Source organism: Pelodiscus sinensis, chromosome 14 (genome assembly GCF_049634645.1).
Source record: "Pelodiscus sinensis isolate JC-2024 chromosome 14, ASM4963464v1, whole genome shotgun sequence".
Classification (NCBI taxonomy): Eukaryota; Metazoa; Chordata; order Testudines; family Trionychidae; genus Pelodiscus; species Pelodiscus sinensis.
The window spans coordinates 3,100,891-3,127,737 of record NC_134724.1 but is presented as its reverse complement, the minus strand read 5'-3'; the positions used below and the strand labels follow the sequence as shown (position 1 = coordinate 3,127,737).

Here is a 26,847-nt window from a genome sequence, read left to right as displayed (position 1 = left end):
CTGCAGGGGAAAAGGAAGTCCTGTGTCTCCTCCTCCCCGGCTGGGGATTAGCAGCTGGAGTCCAGCCCATGATAGGAGCTAGTGTGAGGGCACTCTGAGCCTCCCCTACAATAGCCAGATTTCACAGGGAAAATGAGATTTCGCAGACCATGATGTGTGTTTCACAGCCGTGAATTTGGTAGGGCCTATCCATGCTACATGAAACTCGGAAATAAAACCACCTAAGTCTGCAGCTATTCCCCTCCCCCTCTGTCTGCCCCCAAGGCACACTCTGGAGTTCCTCTTTTGCCACTTGATTTCACTTCTGTCACGCTGTTTTTAAAATGACAGTGTCACTAAATGTAAACATTGTCAAATACTTTGGCTCTTGTGGTTGCCTTTTTATCTGCCTCATTGGAGGTTTTCTTTTGCATGTAAAAACACCCACCCCAAAAAAACTGTCTCCCCCCCCAGGCAATGCTTTGGATATAGATGTCTAAGGAAAAAAATGGATCTTGAGGCAAGCCAAGGCGATATGTCCTTTAAACACTTAATGGTGTACTGTTATGCTGTTTTTTAAAGTTAACAGTTATTCATTCCTGTTTAGAGGAGCCACTTAAGGTAAACAGCCTAAATAGAATGTATTTTTAAAAAGCCTAGTATTTGAAGTTACCTTGATAAAATGTTGTAAGATTTTTTTTCAAGTTGGGATTGAGAGTATACTTACTAACTATGGCAGCTAAGGAAGCTTTGTTTTTTTTTTACCTTTACTTAAGTGCTCAGTCTTTTTAGTAGGGATGTGGGGAACAGGTAGAACTGACAGGGGGCTGAAAATTGACTAGCAGAAGTGGGGAAAGAGGTGAGAGACAGTGATGGTTGAACTGGGCTTGTTTAGTTTGGAAAAAAGAAGATTAAGGGGGGACATGATAGCGGTTTTCAAATATCTAAAAGGGTGTCACAAGGAGGAAGGCGAAAATTTGTTCCTCTTGGTTTCTGAGGACAGGACAAGGAGTAATGGGCTTAAAGTGCAGCAGGGGAGGTTTAGATTGGACATTAGGAAAAAATTCCTAACTGTCAGGGTGGTCAAATATTGGAATAAATTGCCAAGGGAGGTGGTGGAATCTCCCTCTCTGGAGATATTTAAGAACAGGTTAGATAGACATCTGTCAGGGATGGTGTAGACGGCGCTTGATCCTGCCTTGAGGGTGGGGGGCTGGACTCGATGACCTCTCGAGGTCCCTTCCAGTCCTATTATTCTATGATTCTATGATTCTATGAAATCACTGTGACTGATTTAGTAATTTCTACTGACTTTTTATCATTTTGACTATGCTCAAGTATTCTGGTGGTAGAAACAGTGTAAAACCCTGGGACTAGGAATCAAGTAAGACTGTGGATACAAAATATTCTTCCAAATATCCATATTAAATACACAAACTTTGTGGAAGTTATTTTATTAACATAGTCCATTGTGATAGTTGGTAATTGTCAGTTAATAGGCTCTGAATTTTCTTCTCATTCTTTTTTTTTTATGAACAGATTTATGCTCTGTCAGCTGTCTTTTTGTTGTAAAACACTACTCTAAATTTCTATGTAGCACAAGCAAATTCAGAATGGTATTTTAAAACATATGTCCTGCACTCCAAGTATTCACAAACATTCTGGTTGTATTAGAGGAACAAAAATTATTAGACCATAACTGCATTTGCCGAAATGTATAATTCAAAGAAAAATTAAACCTACGAATAATGCGCTGGTATCTTACTTTACAAATCTTCCTCCCGCCTTCCTCTGCCCATCTTTTCAAAGTTGGTTTGCTTTCTCCTAAAATTTTCACTCCAGACATGAAGCTCTTGGATCCCCCTTAGTTTAGTACCTTTAAAGCACAAAGTCTGTTACGGATTTTCTACATCTACCGTAAAATCTCAGGTATAATGCGCACTTTTTTCCCGGGTTATTTAGCATCAAAGTCGAGGTGCGCATTATACATAGGTGCTGTATTTTAAAGTTTTATTTTGGCAGAAGCCAATAAATCTGTAAGTAGCCCCAGGCCGGGGAACTCCCCCTCCCCTCCGGCCAGAAACTTTCCCGCTGCAGTGCGGCGCAGCGGCCGCCGCCCCGCCAGACTCCCAGACAAGGTGAGGAGCCAGTGGTGCCGCCAGGCTGCAGTGCCCTGGCTCGCTGCCTGCCTGGTGCTCCTTCAGACTGCGACCGGGGGTCCCCGTGGCAGATGTGAGCTTGGTGCGGTGCACAGGCAGCTGTCCAGGGAGGCGGGGAGCAAGTTTCAAACTCCGCCGCTGGCTCCCTGGGCTGCGCGCTTTTCCCGGGCGAGCCTGCAGGTGGGAGCAACGCGTTCCTCCCTCCCGCTGTCCTGCAGCCCGGGGCTGCCTCCGGGAAGCAGGCGAGGCTGGGCTTGGTGCTGGCGGGGTCGGCTCCTGGCCTTTTTAAAGAAAAAAGTCTGAGTTAAGCTCCACGTACAATGGGGTGCGCATTATATATAGGAGTTCAGTTTTTTATTATGCTAAGATTCAAAAGTCAGGGTGCGCATTATACTCGAGATTTTACGGTTCCCAGCCTTTTCCAGATGGGGACCCATTTTGACAATTCAGGAAGACTTGGTGACCAGGGCAATTCAAAAAATGTGTGACTGGCTCCTTAAGACACACCTGGGGAGACACTTGGCCACCCTTTTGAAATGTAATGCCGACCCATATTTGGGTCCGGACTTATAGGTTAGGAAACCCTGATCTAGATTGAGGCTAGTAATCCAGAACCAAGATCCTACTGTAGGTTGTGTTTTCGATCGTCAAGGATGGGTTAGAAATGTTAAGTGCTAAATAAACTTTGGTCAGAAAGTTGAACAGAAGTATTGACACTGCAGAAGTGGTAACTATCATACTAATATTTATGAATTTTGTTTGTCTTCAAGCAAATGGTTATGAGCCTTAGAGTTTCTGAGCTGCAAGTACTTCTGGGCTACGCGGGGAGGAACAAGCACGGACGCAAACACGAACTTCTCACAAAAGCACTGCATTTGTTAAAAGCCGGCTGCAGCCCTGCTGTCCAAATGAAAATTAAAGAACTCTATAGGCGGAGGTTCCCTCAGAAAATCATGACACCTGCAGACTTGTCTCTCCCCAGCGTACACTCAACTTCCATGCCAGCAACTTTGTCTCCATCTACCATTCCACAGCTCACTTATGATGGCCACCCTGCAACGTCACCATTGCTTCCTGTTTCTCTTCTGGGACCTAAACATGAACTGGAACTGCCCCACCTAACATCCGCGCTCCACCCTGTCCACCCAGACATAAAGCTTCAGAAATTACCTTTTTACGACTTGCTGGATGAGCTGATAAAACCAACCAGTCTAGGTAAGGCTGTAACGTTAATTCTGTATTTAGAATCTCTCATCAGTAAGAATGTGGGGTGGAGGGGGACTGTAGCTTCTGGCGTATAAACTGACATAATTAAATCGAGACAGGATCCCGAGAACCAGTGTTTCTGGATACAAGAAGTAAATGCCTCTTGGAACAGCTTGTTCTACAGTGCACAGGAGGAGACATGTCATCCTAACACTCACAAGTTGGTTCAAATAGCAACTATAGTTAAGACACTAAGTACTGTTGCCTGTAGTATATGTAAGTTCAGCGTCCCCATGGGAAGGAATGGGCAAAAACAAGCAGTTTTTGTTTAAGCTTTAGAAAAGGGAACTTAAATAAGGAAGTCTAAAGAACTAAAAGTGGGTAGTTAAACCAGAATAAAACCAACCACCAACAAAACTTGGGCCCAACAGAAAATTCTGTGGTCTTTGTTATGTAGCAACTCCGATTAAATCGTCATCGTGATCCTTTCTGGAATTAAAGGAACTAATCTCAGAGAGACCCACAAGGTTTTTGAGGCTGCAGCTTTTGTAGTTAAAATGTCTTGTGGTAGTAATCAGAGTTTCCCCCTTCATTGTTCCTACCCCCGTGCGGAAGGAATTTTATTGTGTGCACCAAGGTGATGTGCTGAGCAGCACATCACCTTTGTATTGATGCATGTCACGAAATTCATGTGGCGGGGGTTGGGGCCAAGGGGTTCTGTGTGTGGGAGGGGGCTCAGGTCTGTGAGAGAGGGTTGGAGTGAAGGGATATGAGGACTGTGGCAGGGGTGTGGGCTTTGGGCTGGGGCCAGGGGTGCAGGAGGGTGCTCCAGTGGGGGGGGTGAGGATTTCAGAATACAGAAGGGTGTTGCAGGTTGCAGTAGGGCAGTGGTCTCCAGCCTTTTTAAGCATGAGATCACTTTCTGAATTTAAATGCAATCTAAGATCTACCTCACATCCCAATACCCTTTTCCCCACCTACTTTGTGCCCCTTCTCAGAGGCCCCGCCCCTGCTCACTCCATCTTCCCTCCCTCCCTCAGCCTCCCTCACTTCCACCAGGTTGAGGTGCAGGAGGGGGTTCATGACTGGGGTAGAGTTTCGGGATGCGGGCTCCAAGCTGGGCCCTGCTTACCTCAGGTGGCTCCTGGGTGGTGGTGCATAAGGGCTAAGGCAGGCTCACCCCTGCTCTGGCCCTGCACCACTCTCAAAAGCAGCCAGCAAACACCATCCTAAGCCCTGTTGTGCCGCCTCTCTACTCTCTGGAGATAGGACACAGGGAGTGAGAGGGGGCACCCTGACATCAGCTCCCCACCTCTCCTTCCCCTGCCCAGAACACAGGAGGCTCCTGAGGGGACAGCTCCAAGGCAAAGGGCTGGAGCTGTGGGGGAAAGGCGGCAGCGGCCGTGGCAGCTGAAGTGCTGGCACTTGATAGCCTCTTGCCCAACCCAGTCAGGATCACCTGTCAGAGGCTTCAAGACCAACCAGTAGATCCCAAGCTACTGGTTGGTGGCTGCTGAAATAGGGGCTTAGAGTGTAGGAAGGGGTGAGGGCTGTGGGGTGGGCTCAAGGATGCAGGGTTTGGGGTGCAGGACGTGGATCTCGATGGGAGGGGTTTGGGGCTTGGGCGTACCTGGGTGCTTCCTGGTCAGCCGCGCTAAGGCAAGCTGCCTGGTGCCTGCCTGTCCTTAGGCACCGCACTGTATCCTGGAAGCAAGTAACAGGTCCCGCTTCTGGCCCACGCCGTGCGCTGCTCCCACCACCCCCCTGCCTAGGAGCTGCGCTTGCTGGCTTGACTGCTTCCCTGCCGGCCACACTTGCTCCCTGCTAACGTGGGTAGGGAAGGGTCCCTCTCACGCCACCTGCGGCAGCTTCGGGGCATGGGGAGAGGTATCTCTTCCCGCTGCAATCGTGAGCCTCTGCACAGAGCTTAATAGCCCCAGCGCAGCCGTGCGGCTTAGAGAGAATGTCAGTTGTAATCTATAAAATATTTGTGTAGCAGACTAGGATGATTTGGAGTCTTAAAGAACAGCGTGTAGCAAATTGTGCTCCTGTTCTGGTCCCTGGTTCACCAGAGCACGGAAGCATTGTCTTGTCTTTGTGTGCCCATTGATTTCAGTAGGACGCCTGGCATGCTTAAGTGCTTTGCTGGATTGGAACCCTGGAAAACTCTACTTGTGAGGAAAGTGAATAGTCCTGCAGCACCTTAGAGACTAACAGAAAATGTCGATGTTATCGTGAGCTTTCGTGGGCACAACCTGTCCTCGTCTGCTACTCGCTGGTTGTGCCCACGAATGCTCCTGGTACCATCGACGTGTTTTGTTAGTCTCTAAGGTGCTGCAGCACTGCAGGACTATTGGCTGTTTTCAGTTACAGAGTAACACGGCTACCCCCCCCCTCTAAAACTTGTGTACTTGTAAGGATATCACTGTTGTAACTAGGAAACATCAGCTGGGCGTGGGATGGTAGGGGAATAGAAACAACAGTTATCTCTTTTGGGGGAGAGGAAACCGACAAACCCCAACACATCTGTAAATGATTTTGAAAACTTCGGTCTCCCCGTGGAGACTGAACTGCCTCTGCTCTTCCATAAGCATCTGTGGGAGAAAACCGAAAAAAAAACCCGCTCCTTTCATTCTGTTCTGAGAACGAGCAGGTAACTTGCATGTCCTGAAGTGCAACGTGTGCATACCGGAACAAGGACTGAGTTGGGAGTATTTGTTGCTATAAGTTGTTACATTTGTGGGATCACGAATATGGCAGCCTGTATGTTTAGTTTGCACTTGCCTGTTCTTTTTAAAATTGAGGCGCTAATAAGACTAATGTGACAGAAATCAATTAGTGAACAGTTGTGGAATAAATGTGTTGTCCTCCTTAACTCTGGTAGAACACAACTTTCAGCACAGTTGGGTGACCTATCTATTTAGCTTCCATCTGGAATCTCTAATTGGCGAACAGAAATTCCCAGCAATGACTGCAGTCCAGGCTAATTAGCTGTTCAGGCTGTCTCTCATCACTTAGTATTGTAAATACTTTCACATTTCACACTGTAATAGTGTAATTTCACTTAGAGACTCTAGAGCATGAATTATGGTATGCATTCTCTCCTCCCTGTGGTCAGTACACCATGGGCCTCATTCCTAACAAAGCAAAAGAAATGATAATTTGCACTCTGTCATATATATGGCAGTTCTCTGTGAACTTTCAGAATGCAAGGACGAATACAATGGATGCAACTTTAATTCCAGCTAAATATCTTCTACATTAATGAAGAGACATATTGAGTGTTGATAGATTGAAAAGTTGGCCACCTAGCTGTGTTGCGTGTATGTTCAATTCTTTCCGTCCATTAAGCTGTGACTGAAAAGGGGAGGGAGGAGCTTCTAGGTGCATACATGTGAGAACCAGTCCATTTGGTTGTTTTAGTAGCACTGACTGCAGGTGGTAAGAGGGCATTTGGGAAAAACCCCACAAATATAAGAAAAGTGCATTACTATGCATTCTTATGTCAGTGAGAGAAACCCACTAGTTTAGCAATGGGAAGATGTAAACATTTGATTCAGCTTAAAAAAAAAAATCTTTAAAATCTTGAAAACGCTTTAAGTAACTGGTTTACAAATAAAGTTCTAAACGTAAATACAATTGTGGACTACGGATGTAAGTGACTAGTCGAATAGCCATCTACCTGATAAGCATATGCTTATTGGGTAGCCGAGTAGTGACTGAACTAGTTGCTTCCTCCTCCCCACGGGGGGGCCCCCCCTCACTGCTTCTATCAGAGAGAGGCAGCAAGGGGGTGGGGGGAGCTGGCTTAAAGGCTGGTTCCCCCAAGCACTGTCTCTGTGGAGGCAGGGAAGTCAGAGGTGTAGTGTGGGACCGGTTGTGAGTCGGGAATCAGCTGATTTCTGACTTGCACCCAGTCCCATACACTGTGTGTCTGCATTTAAATGTATTAAAAGCCTGGCAGCTCTTAATACATTTAAAAGGCAGAGCCACAGCGGAGTTAGCTCCTGGGGATGGGAGCTAACCCCGCTGCGGTTCCGCAGTTCCCCCTTTATCGCCCAATCGAGTAGTCAGTGGAAATTCCATCAACTACTCAATTAGCTGATTAAACATTATTTAACATCCCTATTGTTGGCCTGCCTTCCTTGACACACCCACACCCCCCACACACCCCTATTTTATGTTGTTGGGTATAGATGGTGGCTTTAGTTACTGTATTAGGTTATCTGATGGATATTTGCTCCGAGTGGTTGAGGTATCTCATTCATTGCTATAAGGAAGTCCTTCAGCTTACAGAGCATTTTTTCAACTGGTTGATCCACGTTCCAGGCACTTGTGACTTTTTTCTTCTTTGAAATACAGCCGTCACTATTGTCTGTTCCTTGGACCTTGTATCGGTATATAGGAATGTTTTGATTTCATCCCCCATTTCCCATGAGACCACCAGCCGGGTGACTTCAGTTGGCATTCAGAATGACTAGCTCCCGCCTCACAAATGGAACCTGTTGCCAGTCTCTGGAACGGGTCAAAGACTTTTTTTTTTAAAGTTCCGTGTACCCTAATTTATTCAGGTTTCACTTAATCATTTTCAGAGTAGTTACTCGGTTACAGACATTCTAGAAGAGGCACTTATCTTTCATTTGTCATACCCAAAACACGCCCTTTGTACTCAAGTATTGTAGGTAGCTGGTTCGCTAATTGAATCTGCTTACCCAGTAGGCAAATGGAATTTACCAGACTTTTTTCCTGTTGTCTAGAACAAAAGGCAATGGATGTGAGTCTCTTGTCTCCTCAGAGTGTAGCTCCAGACTGTTAAAAATATCTTCTAATGTACTATGCCTGTAAGATGGGCTGTATTGATGGGAAACTGGAATACTGATTGCATCTAAAGACCTTCCATTTAGAATAGTTGCAGCAACTCCTGGTGCTGTGTTCTCTGTGACACAAGCTTCAGAAGGGTAGCCGAGTTAGTCTGTAACTGGAAAAACTGGATAGTGTCATGAGCTTTTGTGGGCACAACCCGCTTCATCTGAAGAAGTGGGCTGTGCCCACGAAAGCTCACGATACCAGTTATATGTTTTGTCAGTCTCTAAGGTGCTGCAGGACTGTTTGTTGTTGAAGTTTTTCTCTGTGACAGCCAGTCAAGATGAGTGTTTACCTTTTCTGGGCTTGCCATGTACCCCATAGCTTGCAGTAGAGAGCTGTACCAGTGGAGGGACAGTACGTTTGCAAAGCCCAGTACGTGTACAAAACTAGTGGTTTTGACTCGCTGTGCTATTTTTTGAGAACTCAAAATAGCAGACTCCACAGCAGAGTATCGCTCCCTGCCATTGCTCTATTTAATCACAGAGTCTCTCATTTGTCTTCCCAGTGCGCAACTCTTGGTTAGCTTTTCCACAGTCCTGCACGTAATACAAAAGTGATGGTTCTATTGTAAGTAGCATTGAGACTTGAAGGCACTTGCAACATTCTTTCTGGACCCAAGAGGGCTGTCATTAGGCTTGGATTTTTTTTACTGAGAAGAAAAGGTGTTGGGTCCCAGCTCAGCAGTATTAGGGACACAGCTGATTTTTTTTAGCACTGTGAGAGATTGCAAAGTCTAAAAAGCATCTGGATTGGACAGTAGGGATGTAAGTGACTAGTTGACCAGCCAAGAAGCATAAGCTTATTGGCTAGTCGACTAGTGATGCAACTAGTTGCCCCCTCCCCCCTTTGTTGCCTCTATCAGAGAGAGGCAGCAAGGAGGGGATCGCAGGAACCGGTGCTGGGAGGAGCCGGTTCCCCCTCACCACTCTCTGCTGGGGACAGGAGAGGTAGAGGCATAGCAGGAAACGGTGTGAGTGGAGACTGAAGCAGTCTCCACTTGCACCACTATTACAATCCTGCTTTTGACATGTACAAGAGACCCGATGGCTCTTGTACATTTTGAAGGCTGAGTCGTTGCAGGGAACGCAGGGCCAACCGGGGGAGTCCCCTGCTGGCTCCGCACTCCCTTAGAAGCTTCCGCTTTTGAACTGTAGCAAGAGCCCAGCAGGAAAGCCCATCGACTGTTTGATTGGTTAATCAATCTAAATGTAACATCCCTATTGGACAGTGTACCTGATGCAAGCTGATTAGTGTAATCCACAATGAAACGTGTTCTCGCAATGCATATTGGCCAGGAGTGGGCTTCGAAGGATTAGATTTGTATTGGTGAATGTCAATTAACATCCGTTTCAGTGCACATACAACTGCTACCAGACTGTTTGTTGGTTTTTAAGTTTCAGCAGTAATGTTTGTCGTTGAGAATCCGAGTGAGTTAGGCAAAGAAAGAAAAACGCTGCTTGATAGCTTGTCAAAATCCAATGATTCACGCACTTGAATTAGGCCAGTGACAGATGGATTAGTGAGTGAATAGTGAAAAGGAAAATGATTTGATGATTTAAGGTTATTTTGTATATTTTGACACGTGATGAGGGCAATTTGTACGTAAAGCTTTGACTTTGAATCTCAACATCTCCTGGCATTAAATAATTGTCTGACCTTCCATTAATAATTTCCCACAATTGAATATTTAAATCAATATTTTTTCTAAAAAAAGAGCTTAAATAATCTATGCTACTTACTGAAATCCTGTGAGCCTAGTGCAATGGATCCCAATTCTTATTTGTCCTGGTGATATACCATGGCAGAGTCTAGACTGGTGGGGGCTGCTATGCCTGCCTGTGACATGGGGTGCCCTTTACAATAGCCTTGCTGCTGTAGCCACCAAACTGGACTGCCGACAAACAGCCTCTGGCATGTAAGTTGCTCCCGCCTATGCCAAACCTCCGCTCTTACCAGCCATAAAAACTATCACAGGGCAACCCAAACACTCCTAGTCCCAGATCTCTCTGCTCCCAAATGTATGTCCTGGACTGCCTAGCCCTCTCCTGAACATTACAAATATATTAAATCAATTTTTCCTGTAAGGGAATAATATACACACACCACTTATTTTCCCAGTTGGAGTTACCTGAACATTTCAGGTTGTGCACTAGATTAGTTAAAAATAAAACTTCTTCTGCTGTTACATCTGTCTCTTGGTTTCTGTTGTTTCCACTCCAGTTCATCTGATGAAGTGGGTTTTGCCCATGAAAGCTCATGATCCTATATATTTTGGTTATAGCCTATAAGGTGCCACAAGACTGCTTGTTATTTTAAAAACAAGTTGATTAACTGTATCAAAGAGCGATTTGAAGTGCGTACAAGTAATGAGATATACAAGAAAAATATACGGCCACTCCCTGACTTACGAAGACACCGAGTTACGACCAACCTCCCATTAACCCCATTATAATATTTTCAAGTTGAGAACCATGTACGTCAAGTTTTTCGAACAGCGCGGGCAGCACGTTTAAGGGCATTTCCGACTTACGACCAAATCGAGATACGACCAGGTGTTTAGAACGTAACCGGTTTGTAAGTCGGGGACTGCCTGTAAACTGCTTACTGGTGTCTCACTTACATTATATTTGATTCAACCAAAAGTTCTCGTAACATTCCTACAAACAGATTACTGACCGCACTCCTCTCCCAAAGCCCAATGCTGTTTCCTCTTTTTGTCCACCTCAGTTGCAGAGAACGGGATGGATGTGCAGTGTTTTGAAGTGTCTGCCCCTTTTTATAGTCCTGTCCCCCTTTGAGAATCATTTACTGCTGAGAGAGAGGTCACAGGCAGTCTTGTGGAAAAAAGGAAATGCAAGGCTTTTTAAAATTTATTTATTATTTATTTTTTATTTTTTTTTGCAAAAATGTAGATTTTTGTCCCTGGGTCCTTCCATGCAAAGAATGGCTACTTAGCAGGTAATGGTCCTTCCCTTGGTTGTTTGTCCCTTTGTCTCTGAGGAACTGGTTTAACCAGTCCCTATATTTACCTGGGAAGCATACATGAGTCATCCTTTCAGCTTATATTAACTTTTGCATATTATCTAGTAGTACTTTAAAGACTAACAAAACATGTCCATGGTATCATGAGCTTTCGTGGGTACAGCCCACTTCTTCAGATGACCAGAGTGTTGGAAATCCAGATCTGGACTGCTGCCACTCCACGCTGCTGCCTCTTTCTCAGAAGCACCATCACAGGGTGACAGACAGCCAGTCCTTGAGGGGAGATGATTTTTAAACTGGCTGCCTTCGCAGACCAGCTCGCACCTGAAACCCCGCACTGCTGACTCGGATACAGGGGCTGCCAGCCCCGCTCCCAGGGACTATAGAATAGTCGAGTAACCAATAAAATTTCATGAGGTTACTCGACTATTCCATTAACTGCTATTTAACATCCCTAGTACAAACTCTTCTTTAGGGTGTCTTACAAAAATGTTCTGGACTGAACCTACAGTTGACTTATGATGCAAACAATTGTGACTTGACTTAACTTCTGGGTGTAACATCTCTGCCTTTGAACATTACTTTGCGTAAACCAGTTGGCAATGATTCACCCAGAAGAATTAAACTAATGGAACTGATCTTAGTAGCTTAATACAGAAAAGTGAATGGTTGTCAGACTAATCTAATATGCGTGTGCACGTACCTTACTACAATGAATACCATAGAAGGACCTCCGAATGAAATGCTTTTTATGCAGCTAGGCGGCTAATGGCTGCTCATCACATTTTTCACAATTGATTTGATAGATTTGAATATCAGAAAACATGCCAAATAGATGTAGTTTGCGTTGTGAACTCTAAACTTTAAACCATTTACTTAATTCAAAAGAAACTAGGTTTTTGTGATTTTTTTGACAGCTCGTTATCTATACTAAACTCACTAATTATAACATGAATGGACTAATGCTGAAGCAGCATATTCGTAGTGGAACAGATGTGCCTGCTGGAGATCTCCCTAGTACTAAAACATGTGTTGACCAAACTTTGTGATAAAGAAATTTATTCAAATTTGAACGGGTAATTTCAGGATTTACAGGAGACTATTAAGCCCCTGAAAAGTCATATTTTATAATTAGTCCTTATTTAAACGTAAGCTGATTTCTTGTGTATATATTTGTCATAGGTCTCACTTAAACTTGAAAATTGAATACATGTTAAATAGTTTTGAGACTTCTTATGGCCTCACAATCCCAAACTGTGCTTGTTTAATAAAACACATTGTTCAAGATCAGGATGAGAAGTGGAGAATAAAAGGCATCAATAACTGAAGACTAAAAACCAATTGTATCCAACTAGAATGTTGTTTTGTCTCTCTGTAAATCCTGACCGTACTGAAATTAGTAGCATTTATTGACTTCAGCGTAACCAGAATTTTTCCCAGTGCACATCTCCAAACCAGGACTCTCTGGTACGACCACGTCTATGATCTGAACGTCTATGATGCTTCTGGACCAGAGAGTTGTGGCAGCCGGGAGTCGGACATTAGCAGGGCCTGCAGCCAGGAGCCCTGCTGAGGCTTGGAGTCTTCCCCGAAGCCAGCAGTCACACAGGGAGGCAGGCAATTGGCAGCCTGGAAGAGGGCAAGAATTGACCTTCCCTGGTCCGGCGGACTCCCTTATTTGGGACTGATCAGGTGCCACAGGTGCTGGACCAGGGAGCCCCAACCTGTATAACTCTACAGAGACCTATCAAATGGGTAACTAGGTAGTTTTTGTTTCGCTGCAAGTGTACATTTCAGTGTACGTAGTTTGGTTCTGATCATTCAAATATTAAGTGTCCTCAAATCAGTCTTTAGTCCGACATATATCAGGATAACCAAATATGAACTCACTCAGCAGCAAGTTATAATGGAAACCGCAGTTGGCCTTTTTCTGTAATGCAGTCATGTTTTGAGTATTTCAAGGATTTAAACTCTGAGTGACCTAGATATTTCTCTCAAGAGTGATTGTGTGTGTCATGCCCCCTGTGCTTTATGAAAATTGGCGTATGAGTATGAATAGGCATAACTCAAAGATGCTTTATGCGAAATGGATCATGTAACATATCCATTGTAAAGTTACTGTCTGCTGAATCTGTATACCCTATTTTTATGCATGTATCTTTCTTGTATGGCAGATAGACATATGAAGTGTGAATCTGATTTTAATTCTAAATGTGCTAATGAGGGCCATTAGTGATACTTGAGGAAAGCAATGGCTCAGTATTCACGCCAGCAACTTGTGAATAGTCTTCTTTGTCCTGGAAGCCCAAACTGTGGTTGGTCCCAGAAAGACATGTGACCCTGGTGTTGGAATCCATCCTGTGTGTGGTTCTTTTCCACTGGAGTGGGTAGTGCTAAACAGGGGGTTCCCATCCTGGGGGGGAAATCCATTTAAGGAATGGACAGCGATCAGTCTTTGGTTTCAGCTGGCCTTGGAAACTGCCTTGCCCACCCATAGAGGATACCCATGAAGAAACCTGCAAACAAAGACTTCTGAAAGAACCTGTAGAGCCATGGTCACCAACCCGTCAATGGCAATCGACTGGTCAATTGCGGGGACACAACCAGTCGATCACAAGGTGTTCCAGCCCCCCATTCCTTCCACCCCCAAGACGGAGCCTGCGCTGATGCTACCTCCTGTGAAAATGGAGGTAGCGCTGGCTTCCTGCGGCATGTGGGGGGAAATCCTGCAGCTGCGAGCCAGGTTCAGCATCTCAGGAAGCGCGTGGGCTGCTCTTCCCCTCCCCTAAACATCCGGCGCGCTTCCTGAAATGCTGGGTCTGTCACGCTGCTGGGGGCTTCTTTTCCTGTGCTTCCTGCCTTTTGGGGGCGGGCGAAGGTGGGCAGTCCCTGGACTGCATGCCAGCTCCACCTTCTCAGGAAGCACGCCGGCTGTTGTGATGAGTAGAGGAAGAGCGTGTGCTTTCTGAGAAGTTGGAGCTGGCATGCAGGCCCAGGATGCCTACTTCCCCTTCTCTCCCTCCCCCTATGCAGGAAGGCAGCAGGGGGAAGGAAGCCCCCTCGCAGCACGACAGACCCAGCTTTTCAGGAAGCTTGCTCACTGTTCGGGGAGGGAAGGAGCATCCCACATGCTTCCTGAGACCCTGGACCTGGCGTGCAGCTCTTCCTGTCCCCTCCCCTTGGCCAGACCCCTACCAGCACCCTGCCCCAGCACCCTACCCTCTGGCCAGACCTGCAGCAGCACCCTGCCCCCGTGCCGGACACCTCACCAGCACCCTGCTCCTGCCCCCTCCCTCCTGGCCAGAGGCCTACCCTCAGCTTGCTCCTGTACTCTGTTTTTCACCCTCATTTTTGGCCCCACCTCTAGGGGCCCACAAATTCCACTGACCCCAGAAGAATTAATCTGTCCTGGGGCTGGAATGTCAGGAGAGTGATGGGTCTCAGTTGGGACCACGTTAGTGAGGCTTGGGGTTTTTTGGAGGGGTTGGTTTTTTTTGCATCTCACTTTTGTGGCCCCAACTGACTTCTCTGTGGGTCAGTGACCCCGGCTCAAAACAGGTTCCCTGCCCCTCTCATTAATAAAGACAATGCTGAAACATTTTGTTGGTGATATAATATTTTATTTAAAAATGAAGCCTGGCCAACAAGCCCCCAATTGGGGCCACGCCCCATCAGGCTGCAGCATCAGAACACTCCTGTACCGCCCCCCAAACCGAAACCTGAGCCTATCATACATGGGAACCCCCTGTCCTGAGACTCTCACATCTCTGAACTCCTGCACCCCCACATCCCCAGTTTTCTGCCACACCTGCACCATCCACACACTGCAAATCTGTGTCCTGAGACGGTCATACTCCCAGCCTCCCTGCCCTGAGCCCCTCACGCACCCCCGCCCAAACTCCTGCACCCGCACAGCGACAAGACTGTGCTTGCTCAGCACCCCAACACTCCTTAGCTTGGAGCCCCCTCCCTGAGCCAGCATCCTCTTCTCCACCTCCTCCTGCACCTAAACTCCCTCCCAGAGCTTGCACCTCTCTCCCCTTCCCACCCCCAGATCCCTCCTTCCCACCCCAGAGCCCGCACCTCCTGTCTCAACCCAGTGGGAGTGAGTAAGGGCTGGGGACAGCAAGTGATGGAGAGGAGGGGAACAGAGTGCAGGGCCTCAAGGAAGGAGCGGGGTCTTGAGGAAGGGATGGGGTAGATCTTGGCTTGCCCTGACATTTAATAAGAGATCTTGGGTGTGTAAAGGCTGGAGACCACTGCTGTAAACTGAGCCTTTGTCTACACTTACGTGGAAAGCCCAGCTGTGGCGGCACTCTAAACTGAAAGCATGGCCACGGCATGAGTGCTGGAAGACAGCCCGGCCAGCGCCCTATGGAAACCACCTCCCTGAGTAACAGGGCTCCCAGTGTTGTAGCCTGGACTCAGACTGGTGCGTTACAGTGCTGTAGCTTGAAAAAAACGAGGTGAGAGGAGTTGTCCTGGCTCCTTCCCCACTCTGGCATGATAAATGCAGAAGTGGGGGCCAGCAAATACCCCAAAACCTTATCTACCAGGCTTTGGTATAAAACTCCCTCCCACACCCCCAAAAAATCTTAAAACCCTAGATTTTGGGAATAAAACTTCTGCTGCCGCCACCCAAGTATTGATGTGAAAAATCAGGGGAGAGATCACTTGGGAAATCTCAGTCCTAAAGTACAAAGCAGGACACAACCATTAATCAATACCAAGTTAATAAAAGAAAAAAGAAAACTTTTATTGTCACCTCAATATTCCTATTGCAAGCATAATAACTAGATGGAAAAGTAACAGATAATATACTCATGGAGAAACTCCATGGGCCTAGAACTTAGTTACAAAGAAAAGCCAAACGTCTGTGCACTTTTGAAAAGACATCAGATCCCATACCCAAAACATAAGCCAATAAAATCTAACGGCTTTATCTGAACGTTACCCTACTTACAGAAAGTGAAGAAAGAGTCTTTTCTTGGAGGGAGACAGTGTCTGTCCCCCTCAATAGTAGGAGAGAACTCCCAGAACAAGGGAGGGAAAACCCACAAATTCCTTTCTCCCACTTAGAAATTCCTGCCTACATTCCTATTGGCCATTCCACCTGGCTAGGTAAGGGACATAGTTAACCCCTTAGTCCCCAGGCTGCTGGCTAACCCTCATGATCATGACAGGAGTCCTCTGAGGAAGTGGGTTGTGCCCACGATTTCAGCCTGGCGCCCCATTTACTGGCGGCGCGCTCTTGCGCATGCGCGGCTGGCGAGCGGCTTTCGCCGCAGTTCGTCAAGCCGTGTGTGTGTGTGTGTGTGTGTGTGTGTGTGTGTGTGTGTGTATATATATATAGAGAGAGAGAGAGAGCTGTGACTTGCTGTGTTGGGGGGCAATGGGGAGTGTTTTTTCACACCACTGAACTAGAAAGTTAGTGCTGTAAAGTGCCTGTGTAGACTTAGCTCCAGGTTAGAGTAAAGATCAGTTTTGACTTAAAGCTTTTACCTGAGATAAGAACAGCTGTTTGGGATAAGAATTTGCATGTAACAAGTTTCTTAGTGGATTAGAACTAGCTGGCGTCTTTTGTTCGTTTTAACTTCGTAAATTACTTTGAAATGTTTTTACTTGCAATTATTTAAATCCTACTCTTTATACTTGACGATAAACAGAAGTGTTTTTATTAAGCCCAATGTAAGTAATTATTACTTGAGGGGAGCAACCTTTGTGCATATTTCTTTCATTGATAAAGGGGGCTGACCTTATGCCCCTTCTCTGTGTAAAACACGGTAAGATGGATTTAAAGTGGGTTGTGCTCCTCTTTGGGCTCTGTGTTCCTGGGTGCTGAGCCCTTCTAGCTGAACCCTTCCAGAGTGGAACTGATCTAGCATATGTGTTGCTCTTCAGGGGGGTGGTAACCCCAATTCTGTGCGTTGGTTGGGGGAGGCCAGAGCTTCTGGCTCAGCAGGACAGGGTGGGGAGCCTTAGCGGGCAGGAAGGCAGGCAGCAGTGGCTCGATCAGCACACCCAGAGGCAACCCTTGGGATTTCTGTAATCCAACCCATCACCGTGTGCGTCTATCCTAATTAAAGGGCACTGTCTGGGATTCTAATTGCCTCTCCATATTATGTTTAACATTCATTCCCTTTGCCAGCAGCTCTTTACCCCTGAAAGTGCAACTCGCAAAGCCTCCCCTGCAGCTTGTGAAGCTGCCCCATGCACCCCTACAAATGGCCCCTGGCTCCCTGTGCTCACCGTGTGCAGGGGAGCCGTCCGGCCTGGCAAAATGGTGTCAGCAAGACGGCGGGAGCCTGATGTGGTCAAAAAGCCTAACCCATGGTTTTTAAAGGGGCAGCGTCCTTTTTTTGCCTTGTTTTTCTGTTCTTTACCCCTCTTTTCTCAACAACTCTGGTGAGGAGCTCTTCCTCCCCACCCCCCTTCGACATTTCTGGTGGGCTCTTTGTTAAATGGGTTGGAAACCCCTGCCCTAGGCTAAGGCTTGCAAACTGGCTCTTTCTGGTGTTTAGCAGTGTGAGATCTTCCATAACTTTGCAGGTGTTGAGTACTTGGGTGAAGTCGGCATTAGAAGCACCTACATCCATTTCTTAGAACAATTAGTACGTGTAACTGGTTTGGCTATGTAATTGTTCTGAACAGTGCTGTCAACAACTACAGCAAAGGCCTGCAGTTGCTCTGTTGGCAACGGAGACTTTTTGAACGTGCTTTTTGCATTAAAAGATAACATGTACCATGAGAGGTTTTACTCTTCTAGAGCCTTGCTAAATAAAATGGGTTACATATCACACAGCTAGGAAGTATGTTCCACAATAAACTTGCATTTATTGTATTCTGATCTGAAAAATACTTTTGATGTAAGCCATGCAAATTTTGACTTTGAAACCCTAGATACAGCGACATCATCAAAAGCTCTGTGCTTCTGTCTTCCCTTGCTGGAAGGCTATGACAAACAGAGCTTTTGATGATGTACCTGTACTTGTGATTTTGTATTTCTTGACTGCCAGGTTCTAGTTTTTCCTGTGTCCAGCAGGTGGAAGGAACTGCTGCTAGAGAAGCATTTCTTTGTATCAGTTGAATTTCCTTGGGGGAAATCCTGCTCCCCTTTATTTCTGCTTGCTCACGCAGTAATGAGAGTGGCACCCTTTCTTTACATTCACTAAAAAGTCGCTATGAAAGGGAGTGATTAATCGTGTTTAAGAATTCAGCTGACCATTGGGCATTCAATGCACGTGAGAATAGATCATACCACTGAATTGCGGTCATAATGAAATGTTATTGCTAAGACTGGCTTCTGTCAGGACAATTCACTAGACTTTTATATACAGGCAGTCCCCGGGTTACATGGATCCGACTTACATCGGATCCCTACTTACAAACAGGGTGAGGCAACCCCGTACTAGCTGCGCCCCCCCCCCCCCCCCCCCCAGCAGACCACCGAGACGCGCCACGGTCCTGCCGCCCACGTCCTCTGCGGCGAGAAAAGCAGAGCCAGGGAGACGCGGAGCGGCTTTTCTCAGCAGACACCTCAGCTTGAGAATAAAGGACTGAGGGAAGTGAGGTGTGGGAGAATAAAACTGAGCTCTGGAGAAATGTTTGGCTAGAGTTTCCCCTACAATATGTACCAGTTCCGACTTACATACAAATTCAATTTAAGAACAAACCTACAGTCCCTATCTTGTACGTAACCCGGGGACTGCCTGTACTTAGAAATATCATTTGAAGCTGCAAATTCTGTACTTAGTAGCCATTGCTATCTTTTATATAGTGGTAGGCAGGCCCTCTGCTGTGCATAACTAGGGTGAGGCTTGTTAGTGAAAGCTCAACTTCCTTATCTCCTTTACCAAGTGAGAGAAAGAAAAGGCACAGATGTTGATGTGTTTTGTGGGAGGAAGTTCAGAAAGCTCACAGAAGAGCTGAAAAAAGTTGGTGTTTTGTTGATTTCCGGTTTTGCAATTCTTAGCAATGCGAGAGTCAAGGGCTAATTTTTCTTTCTTGTATTGCGTTTCTAGTTTAGTTAAGCCACATTAAAATTAATTCTCATTTTTAGTTTAAACGTGTGTGTGTTCATGATATCCCTTAAAAACACAAATCAAGCATTCTGTAGTATGAGGGCTCCACATTTTGTAAGTCTCTAGTGTAGTCTCAAATCAACCTGTGAGTTTTTTCAGCTGCAGGAGATGAATTTAGTTTTTCAGTTTACAGTGTAGCAGATAGCAAGGCGGAGACTGAGCAATCTTCCGATCCGGAATCTGCTGCTCTCTCTCTGGGTAGCTGGTGGCTGATTCTCAGATGCTGCCCCTCCAAGGTTGTGGGGCAAGGGGCTATTTTTATATTTGAGCGAAAGCTTGTGCCAGAGGGAACTGTGGCCCCAGTTTAACAAGCACATGGTTAACTCAAAGCCTATCAGTACAGGTTAGACCCTTGGGACCTGGTCTGTCCCAAACAAGGGAATTTGCCAGACCAGGGGAGATCTCCTGTCGTCGGCCTCCCAGACACCTGCCAACTCTGCTTCTGGCCCCAGCCAGCCCCCACTGCCTTCAGCCAGCTGTGCTGCTGGCCCTGGCTGGACCCCTGACCCTGGGACTCCCAGCTGCGCTGCCTGAGCCCCCTGTCTCAAGGCTCCTAGCCATGCTGTGAGGCTTCCTGTCCTGCCTGAGCCCCTGCCGAACACTGGGCTGCCACAGGGCTCCCGCCTCTGCACTGCGGGGCTCCCCGTGCTGCCTGAGCCACTGCCACTGTTGTGCTCCTGGCTGTGGAGCGTACAGAGCTGCTCCCTGCCCTAAGTAACACATCGCTACAGGGAGCAACTCTGAATAAACCACTGGAACTCTCTGCTGCAGGGCTCCTAGCCATGCCACAGGAGCCCCTGCACCGCCTGAACCCCTCCTGCAGGACTCCTGGCTGAGCTGCCAGAGCTCCTTGTGCTAGCAGATCCTCTGCCGTGAGGCTCCTTACGCCGCCAGAGCCCCCAACCGCAGGGCTCCTGGCTGCATTGCAGGATTTCCCACACCACCTGAGCACTCTGGCGCGGTGCTCCCTGCACTGCCCGAGTCCCCTACCCACCACTGGCCTCCCTGCCCCTGGGCTCTCTGGGCCTGCTGGACCACAGATGTTGGTGACTAGAGAATCCCGGTTTAGGGAGGTACAAGCTGTAGACCCATTGCCAGAGAAGGTGTGCCAAAGTGCTTTCCTAAATGGGACAAAAAACAGGACTATGTATCACTTTAAAGACTAACAAGATGGTTTATTAGGTGATGAGCTTTCGTGGGCCAGACCCACTTCCTCAGATCAAATAGTGGAAGAAAATTGTCACAACCATATATACCAAAGGATACAATTAAAAAAAAATGAACACATATGAAAAGGACAAATCAAATTTCAGAACAGAAGGGGGATGGGGGGAGGAGGTAAGTGTCTGTGAGCTAATGATATTAGAGGTGATAATTGGGGAAGCTATCTTTGTAATGGATAAGATAATTAGTGTCTTTATTCAAACTTGAGTGTAAAGTGTCGAATTTAAGCATGAATGACAGTTCAGAGGATTCTCTTTCAAGTGAAGTCTTAAAAGGCCTTTGAACTAGTAGTTGGTTTCTAGGTATTCGTCTAGCTCAACTACCCACCCGGAGAAATAAAAAAGCAAATTGAAAGAGCCAGACAAATACCTAGAAACCAACTACTTCAAGACAGACCCAAGAAAACCAACAATAGAACACCACTTGTCATCACCTACAACCCCCAACTTAAACCTGTCCAACACATTATCAATAAACTACAACCTATACTGGAACAGGATACCAAACTCCAAGAGGCTTTGGGAGACAGACCCATAGTCTCCTATAGACAACCACCTAACCTCAAGATGATTCTTACCAACAACCACAGGACATACCACGCTAATACCAACCCTGGTACCTTCCCTTGCAACAAACCCCGTTGCCAGCTTTGTCCACATATTCACTCTGCTGATACCATTATTGGACCTAACCAAGTGAGTTATAAGATCAAGAACACATATTCCTGCGCATCCAGAAATATAATGTATGCAATCATGTGCCGAAAGTGTCCGTCTGCTATGTACATTGGACAAACGTCTCAGATACTTGCCAAAGGATCAATGCCCACAAAACAGATATCAGACAGGATCACAAAGAAAAAACAGTTTCTTGCCATTTCAACCAGAAAGGACACTGTCTCAACGACTTGATTACCTGCATCCTGCTTCAAAGACCTTTTAAGACTGCACTTGATCAGCAGAAGGAGTCTTAATCAGGAATTTCTCAGTCAGAGTTTCTCTCACCTCACAATAGCTTAAAAGCGCAAAAAAAAAAACAAAAAAAAAAACACCAAAATTCTCAAGAGAAGCAGCGTGGCATTAGAATTCGTTGGCTCTCATTTTAGGGCTTGTCTTATTCTGAATTACCCAGCCCTGGCTGAAGGCTTTGCTTGCACATCTGAAGAGGCAGAGTCTCAAACAAAACGGAGCCCCGCATTCTTATGCTTGTTACAGAATTTCAGCCGCTTTCATGTCAATGTAGGCTGAAAATATATGTCCCTTCATCAGGCCCGTAGAACCAGCATTGTGGTATTTCTGGAAAGGATGCCTTAAGTAAGTTATTTAATACCCTCATGCATTACTCAGCTGCTGTCAGTGCTATAAGCAGTGTTCCCTCGCATCTTTTCCACCCATGTGCGGAATAAATGTTTGTGTGAATGGGCACCACCAGTAGAAATACAAACCTTGCTGATCAGCTCGGCGGCATTGGAATCTCTCTTTAATGGCCGCTCAAGCACTCCCTCACCCTGATTGACCTAGGGGAGGGGGAGCGACAGGATGGGGTGTGGGCCGGATCAAATCTTACCCATTCCTGAGGTAACCACTAAAAATCCTGGTGGTTTCATGCACTGCAGGCTTTGCAGCGTAACATTTTGCAGTATATATAAGTTCTGTACTGCAGAGCCTTCATCATGGGGTGACAGCCGGTTCCCCAGGAGCGGGGCTGGAACTCCTGGGGAGCTGGCATGTATATCCGTAACGATTTCACTTTTGCATCCTAATGTTCATAATGTCTGGAAAAACCAAGCTGCTCATGTTCAGGTGCCTAAAGATAGGTTTGGGGAATCTAACTTTAGGCACCTGGGTTTGAAAATTTTGGGCAGAGTTTAAGGGATCTCTGGCTTAGTTGGCCTCTTAGAAAGGGTATTCAGTTAAGAGCCTTGGTTGTCTTAACAGTTATTTTGTGGTAGTGCCAAGGGGCATCATTCAAGTTGGGGCCACATTGTGCTAGCATTGTACAAAAGTATAGGCCCTTACAGCCCCTGCTGTAAAAGAGTTTACAGCGCAAAAGACAAGCTACAGCCAGAGGAAGAAACAAATTAAGTTTTGGGGAGTGAGGAGAGTAGGCTGGGGTAACAAGCATTAATAATGAAGTTCATTTGTGACCTTGGGAAAGGCTGCGGAAATTGTATTAATGACTTACAACTACTATAATAACAACAAATGGTCTAGTAACATTTTAAAGACTAACAAAATATGTAGATGGTCTCATGAGCTTTCGTGGGCAAAACCCACTTCTTCAGATGAAAAGGGTTTTTCCCACGAAAGCTCATGAGACCATCTACATGTTTTCTTAGTTTTAAAGTGCTACTAGACTATTTTTTTTGTTTTTCCTGTTACAGACTAACTCAGCTACTCCTCCGAAAATACTATAATGTATGCTTTAAAAAGTGTAAAATCACTGTTTATCCAGTTGCATGGAATTTCCATGGCTTCCTTCTGTATAGAAAACTGTTGTGGAAAGTTAAAATATATAATGTTCAGGCAAGTCAAAGTTTTCTTCTTCCTTGTTAAATTGGGTTTTTTCTACTTTAAATTTTTTTTAATTGATTGCTAAAAGCTCTGTGTATAAATGAATTTGAGATTGCAACAGACTGACCAAAGCTTGAAATATTGAACTTTGCAAGACAGACATTGCCACTAATTAGTTAGGTAAGTACTTTATCATTGCATAACTTGGGTGCGTCTACACAGCAGGGCTTAACTCAAAATATGCGACCCAAATTGAGCTACGTCAATTGTGTTGCTTATTTCAAAATAGCTTATTTCAAAATTGAGAGTATCTACACAGCACTTATTTTGAAATAGAGCACTCTTCCTCTGACTTCCCTTACTCCTTGCACAATGAGGGTTACAGGAATCAGAGTAAGAAGTCCTCCAGCGTGACAGTATTTTGACACTGTTTTGAAATAACTGCCTGCTGTGCAGACGTGGACTAAGATATTTTGAAATAGCTCTAGTTATTTCAAAATAGTTTTGCAGTGTAGACGTACCCTAACAGATTATCTAGGTCAGTCCATAGTAAACCCAGATAGATTCGATTCGATAACCTTTCTCCTCCGGAAAATCTAGGCAGGAACCAGAAGTCAGTTTCCATGGGAGAGAAGAAGAATATGCAGGTTCCTTTATCCAGGTTTTAGCCAAAGATCTGAAAGGACTTCACAAACATAAGCTTCATAACATCTGTGAGAGAAGTGTTATAAGACTCTTTACAGCTGGGTAAAATGAGGCACTCAGATTCAATGAGTTGGCCATGGCATTGCAAGAAGTCAGTGTCAGAGATAATGTAGGAGTCTTGATTGCCAATTGCTTATTAAATGCTAGAATGTTCTATTCCAGTCCTTAGAGCCAACCTGTTGTGTGTTCTCATCTTTGCAATGTGTAGGGCTGCAGAGAATGCTCCATTACTTCCTTCCTAGAGGCCGAGTCTTCCTCGGTTCAGGTGTCCAGTGTATTCTGTAGACCCTAGTAACAGGCTTTCCCCAAAAGGGAGCACTTTTCTACAGCAGTGGCCTGATTCCAGTTGTCTGGATCCTATCTTCTGTTTCATACATACCCATTTGAATGGTTGTGGGGCATGAATAGGTCAAAGAACAGAACGTTCAAAAGGTGCTGCCTGTAATACGTGCTTCTCTGAGTAGAGAGAAAGGAAGACGCTTAATGTGAAGAGAATGGTTTCGTGGCAGTGGGTTATCAGGAGGGAAGAGTGTATTGTATGCGGCATGTTAAGGGTGGTGGTGAAGCTGATTAGGGATATTTTATTGTATGTTGGTCCTGACTAAGATTAATTCTTTCCCTGCCCCTCCCTAAGATGACTGCTGATACACTGGACTGGTACAAGAGAAGCTGATGAAATCAAATGAGGAGAGAAGCAGTGTAGATCTGTGTAAATCTGTTCATTTATGTGGCAACTTCAGTCCTGTATCAAATACTTTCTAAATAATGGTAATTTCTTATTAGTGACTTTTTTCTGTGCTTGCTTCTGGATCCAGCGATGCATGTGTTGAGTTGGTACTCTCCCCACCCTTCCCACCCAACCCTACAAAATTATACGGTAACAAACTAGATGTTTCGAGAGGAACTAGCTAACCAGAAACTACCCACCGCTTGCCTGGCGAGCTTCCAGCTTTGGGATTTCATCATATTTTGAATAATCTTCCATAGTTGATCAGAATTGTTCACCACTATGACTCAATGAGTGACCAAAAATCATTCATTGACCTTGACAAAAGTTTGTTAAAATGTACTTTTTTGATACTGCTGCTTCACAGAACTAACTACACGTTGTAATAGTGTGTTTTTGTCTTTAGAAATAAACAGTTATTAGCTGTCACTGGTAATGAACCAGTTCAGTAATGACTTTCCTATTTCTGTGGTGGTTCTAATATAACACTTGTAATACTAATCATTTAATCAAAATACAGTAGTCTGTAAATGTTAGCTGTTAGTAATACGGAAGGCATTTTTGACTAAATAAATTGGCAATCTGATGTCCAACTGGTTCCCTTAGGAAGCAATTCACAATCTTAATGTATCCTGATTGTATAGAGTTCATTAAGGATTTTTACGGGATTCATTCCTGAACCCCAAAGACTATTACTAATACTTAGCATTTTATATTTTTCAGAATGTTGTAGAAAAATTGAAGCAACCTGCAGAGAGAATATTATCTGCCCATGTCTTGCCTGTTTAATCCACACCAAAAGGAGTGGATGACTGGAACAAGCAGGTGTTTGACACTAGAGAAACCCTTCAAAGAGCTTATAATCTAAACATAAGAGAGACAGATGGGCGAATAGAAGGAAGTAATGAGACCTCATTGGTCAGCCCGATAGCCTATCCTCTCTGCACACCAGTGGTCTAACTGCTTTTTGTAGGCGTCATGGCAAAGGAGACTATGAAGGAGGGGTGTTGAGGTAATTTTGTGGCTGTTGACAAGGAGCACCTCTCAGGTGCGGGGTGGAGAGCGGGAGAAAGCAGGAAGATTTTTGTTTGGAAACGTAACAAGTGGGTGTTGCAGGCTGGCCTCATGGGCCAATTGGAGGCAGGAATTCGGAAGACGAGAGTCGGTAGGTCGGATGGGGAGAGAGCATGAAGGGCATTGGAAGTGCGGTCTGCCACTTATGTTTGATGCAGCAGGGCAGGGGTCTCCAACCTTTAAGCACAAGATCACTTTTTGAATTTAAATGCAATCCCAGATCTACCTCAAACCCAAACACCCCTGCCCTACCTTTTTCTTGCCTCTTATCTGAGGCCCTACCTCTGTTCACTCTGCCGTCCCTCTTTTTCACCAGGCAGGGACAGAGAGTTGGGGCGCAGGCTCTGGTCTTGGGTTAAGGGATTTGGAGTGTGAGAAGGGCTCTGAGCTGAGCCTGGGGCAGGGGTTGGGGTATGCGAGGGGGTTCAGGATACAGGCTCTGTAAGGGAGTTTTGGTCCAGGGGGCTCCGGGCTAGGGCAGGGGCTTGGAGTGCAGGAGAGGGTACATGACTGGGGTGAGGGTACAGAGTTGGCTCCAGCTGGACACTGCTTACCTCAGGTGGCTCCTGGGTGGGGGTGCAGTGGGGCTAAGGTAGGGTCACCCCTGCCCTGGCCATGCACCACTCTCAAAAGCAGCCAGCACACTCCCTCCATCCCAGCCCTGTTGTGCCCCCCTTCCATTCTGTGGAGATAGGATACAGGGTGGGAGGGGGCACCCTGACGAGAGTGCCCCCTTCTCTGCTCTGCACAGCAAGCAGGAGGCTCCTGGGGAAGGAGGGGCAACTCCAAGGCAAAGGGCAGGAGATACAGAGCAGTGCTGAGAGGGGCAGCTGAAGTGCCGGCACTTGGCAGCCTCTTGGCCAAACCAGTCAGGATCCCCTGTCAGAGGCTCCAAGCCCTATCAGGAGATCCCGATCCACTGGTTGGGGATGGCTGCAGTAGAGAAATGGGAGCCATAGAGCAGCAGCTCTCAGCCTGTGGGCCGCCTGTGACCTACGCGGCACACAACTGCAGCCCGTGTAGAACACTCAGGGCCGTACAGGGTGTGTGGATATGGTGCACATAACTCTGAGGACTGCTTGTGTGGCCCGTACTGGTAAATAGGTTGAGAACCACTGCATTCCGATGGAGGGAGGGATAACCTGGTTGACATGACCGGCTAGGAAAATGATCTTCGCTGCACCATTCTGAATCTTGGAGTGGGACAAGAATGTGTTTGTCAGTGCCTGGGGAAAAGCTGTTGCAGTTATCAAGATGCACAGCGATGAGAATCCTGTGACCAGGCTCTCAGGAACTGCAGCCAGTAGTAAATACAGTGACTGGACAGCTCT

General features: G+C 46.1%; 1 protein-coding gene across 2 annotated transcripts in view; it reads left to right on the top strand.

Annotated features, from left to right (window-relative positions):
• Positions 1 to 26,847, top strand: part of PIAS1 (protein inhibitor of activated STAT 1) — a 102,384-nt gene that overhangs the window by 42,210 nt on the left and 33,327 nt on the right. For both annotated transcript variants that reach the window (XM_075896847.1, XM_014578062.3), the window contains exon 2: positions 2,909 to 3,353. In XM_075896847.1, the coding sequence (XP_075752962.1) occupies positions 2,909 to 3,353 (445 nt within the window). The remainder of the gene's footprint in view (positions 1 to 2,908; positions 3,354 to 26,847) is intronic.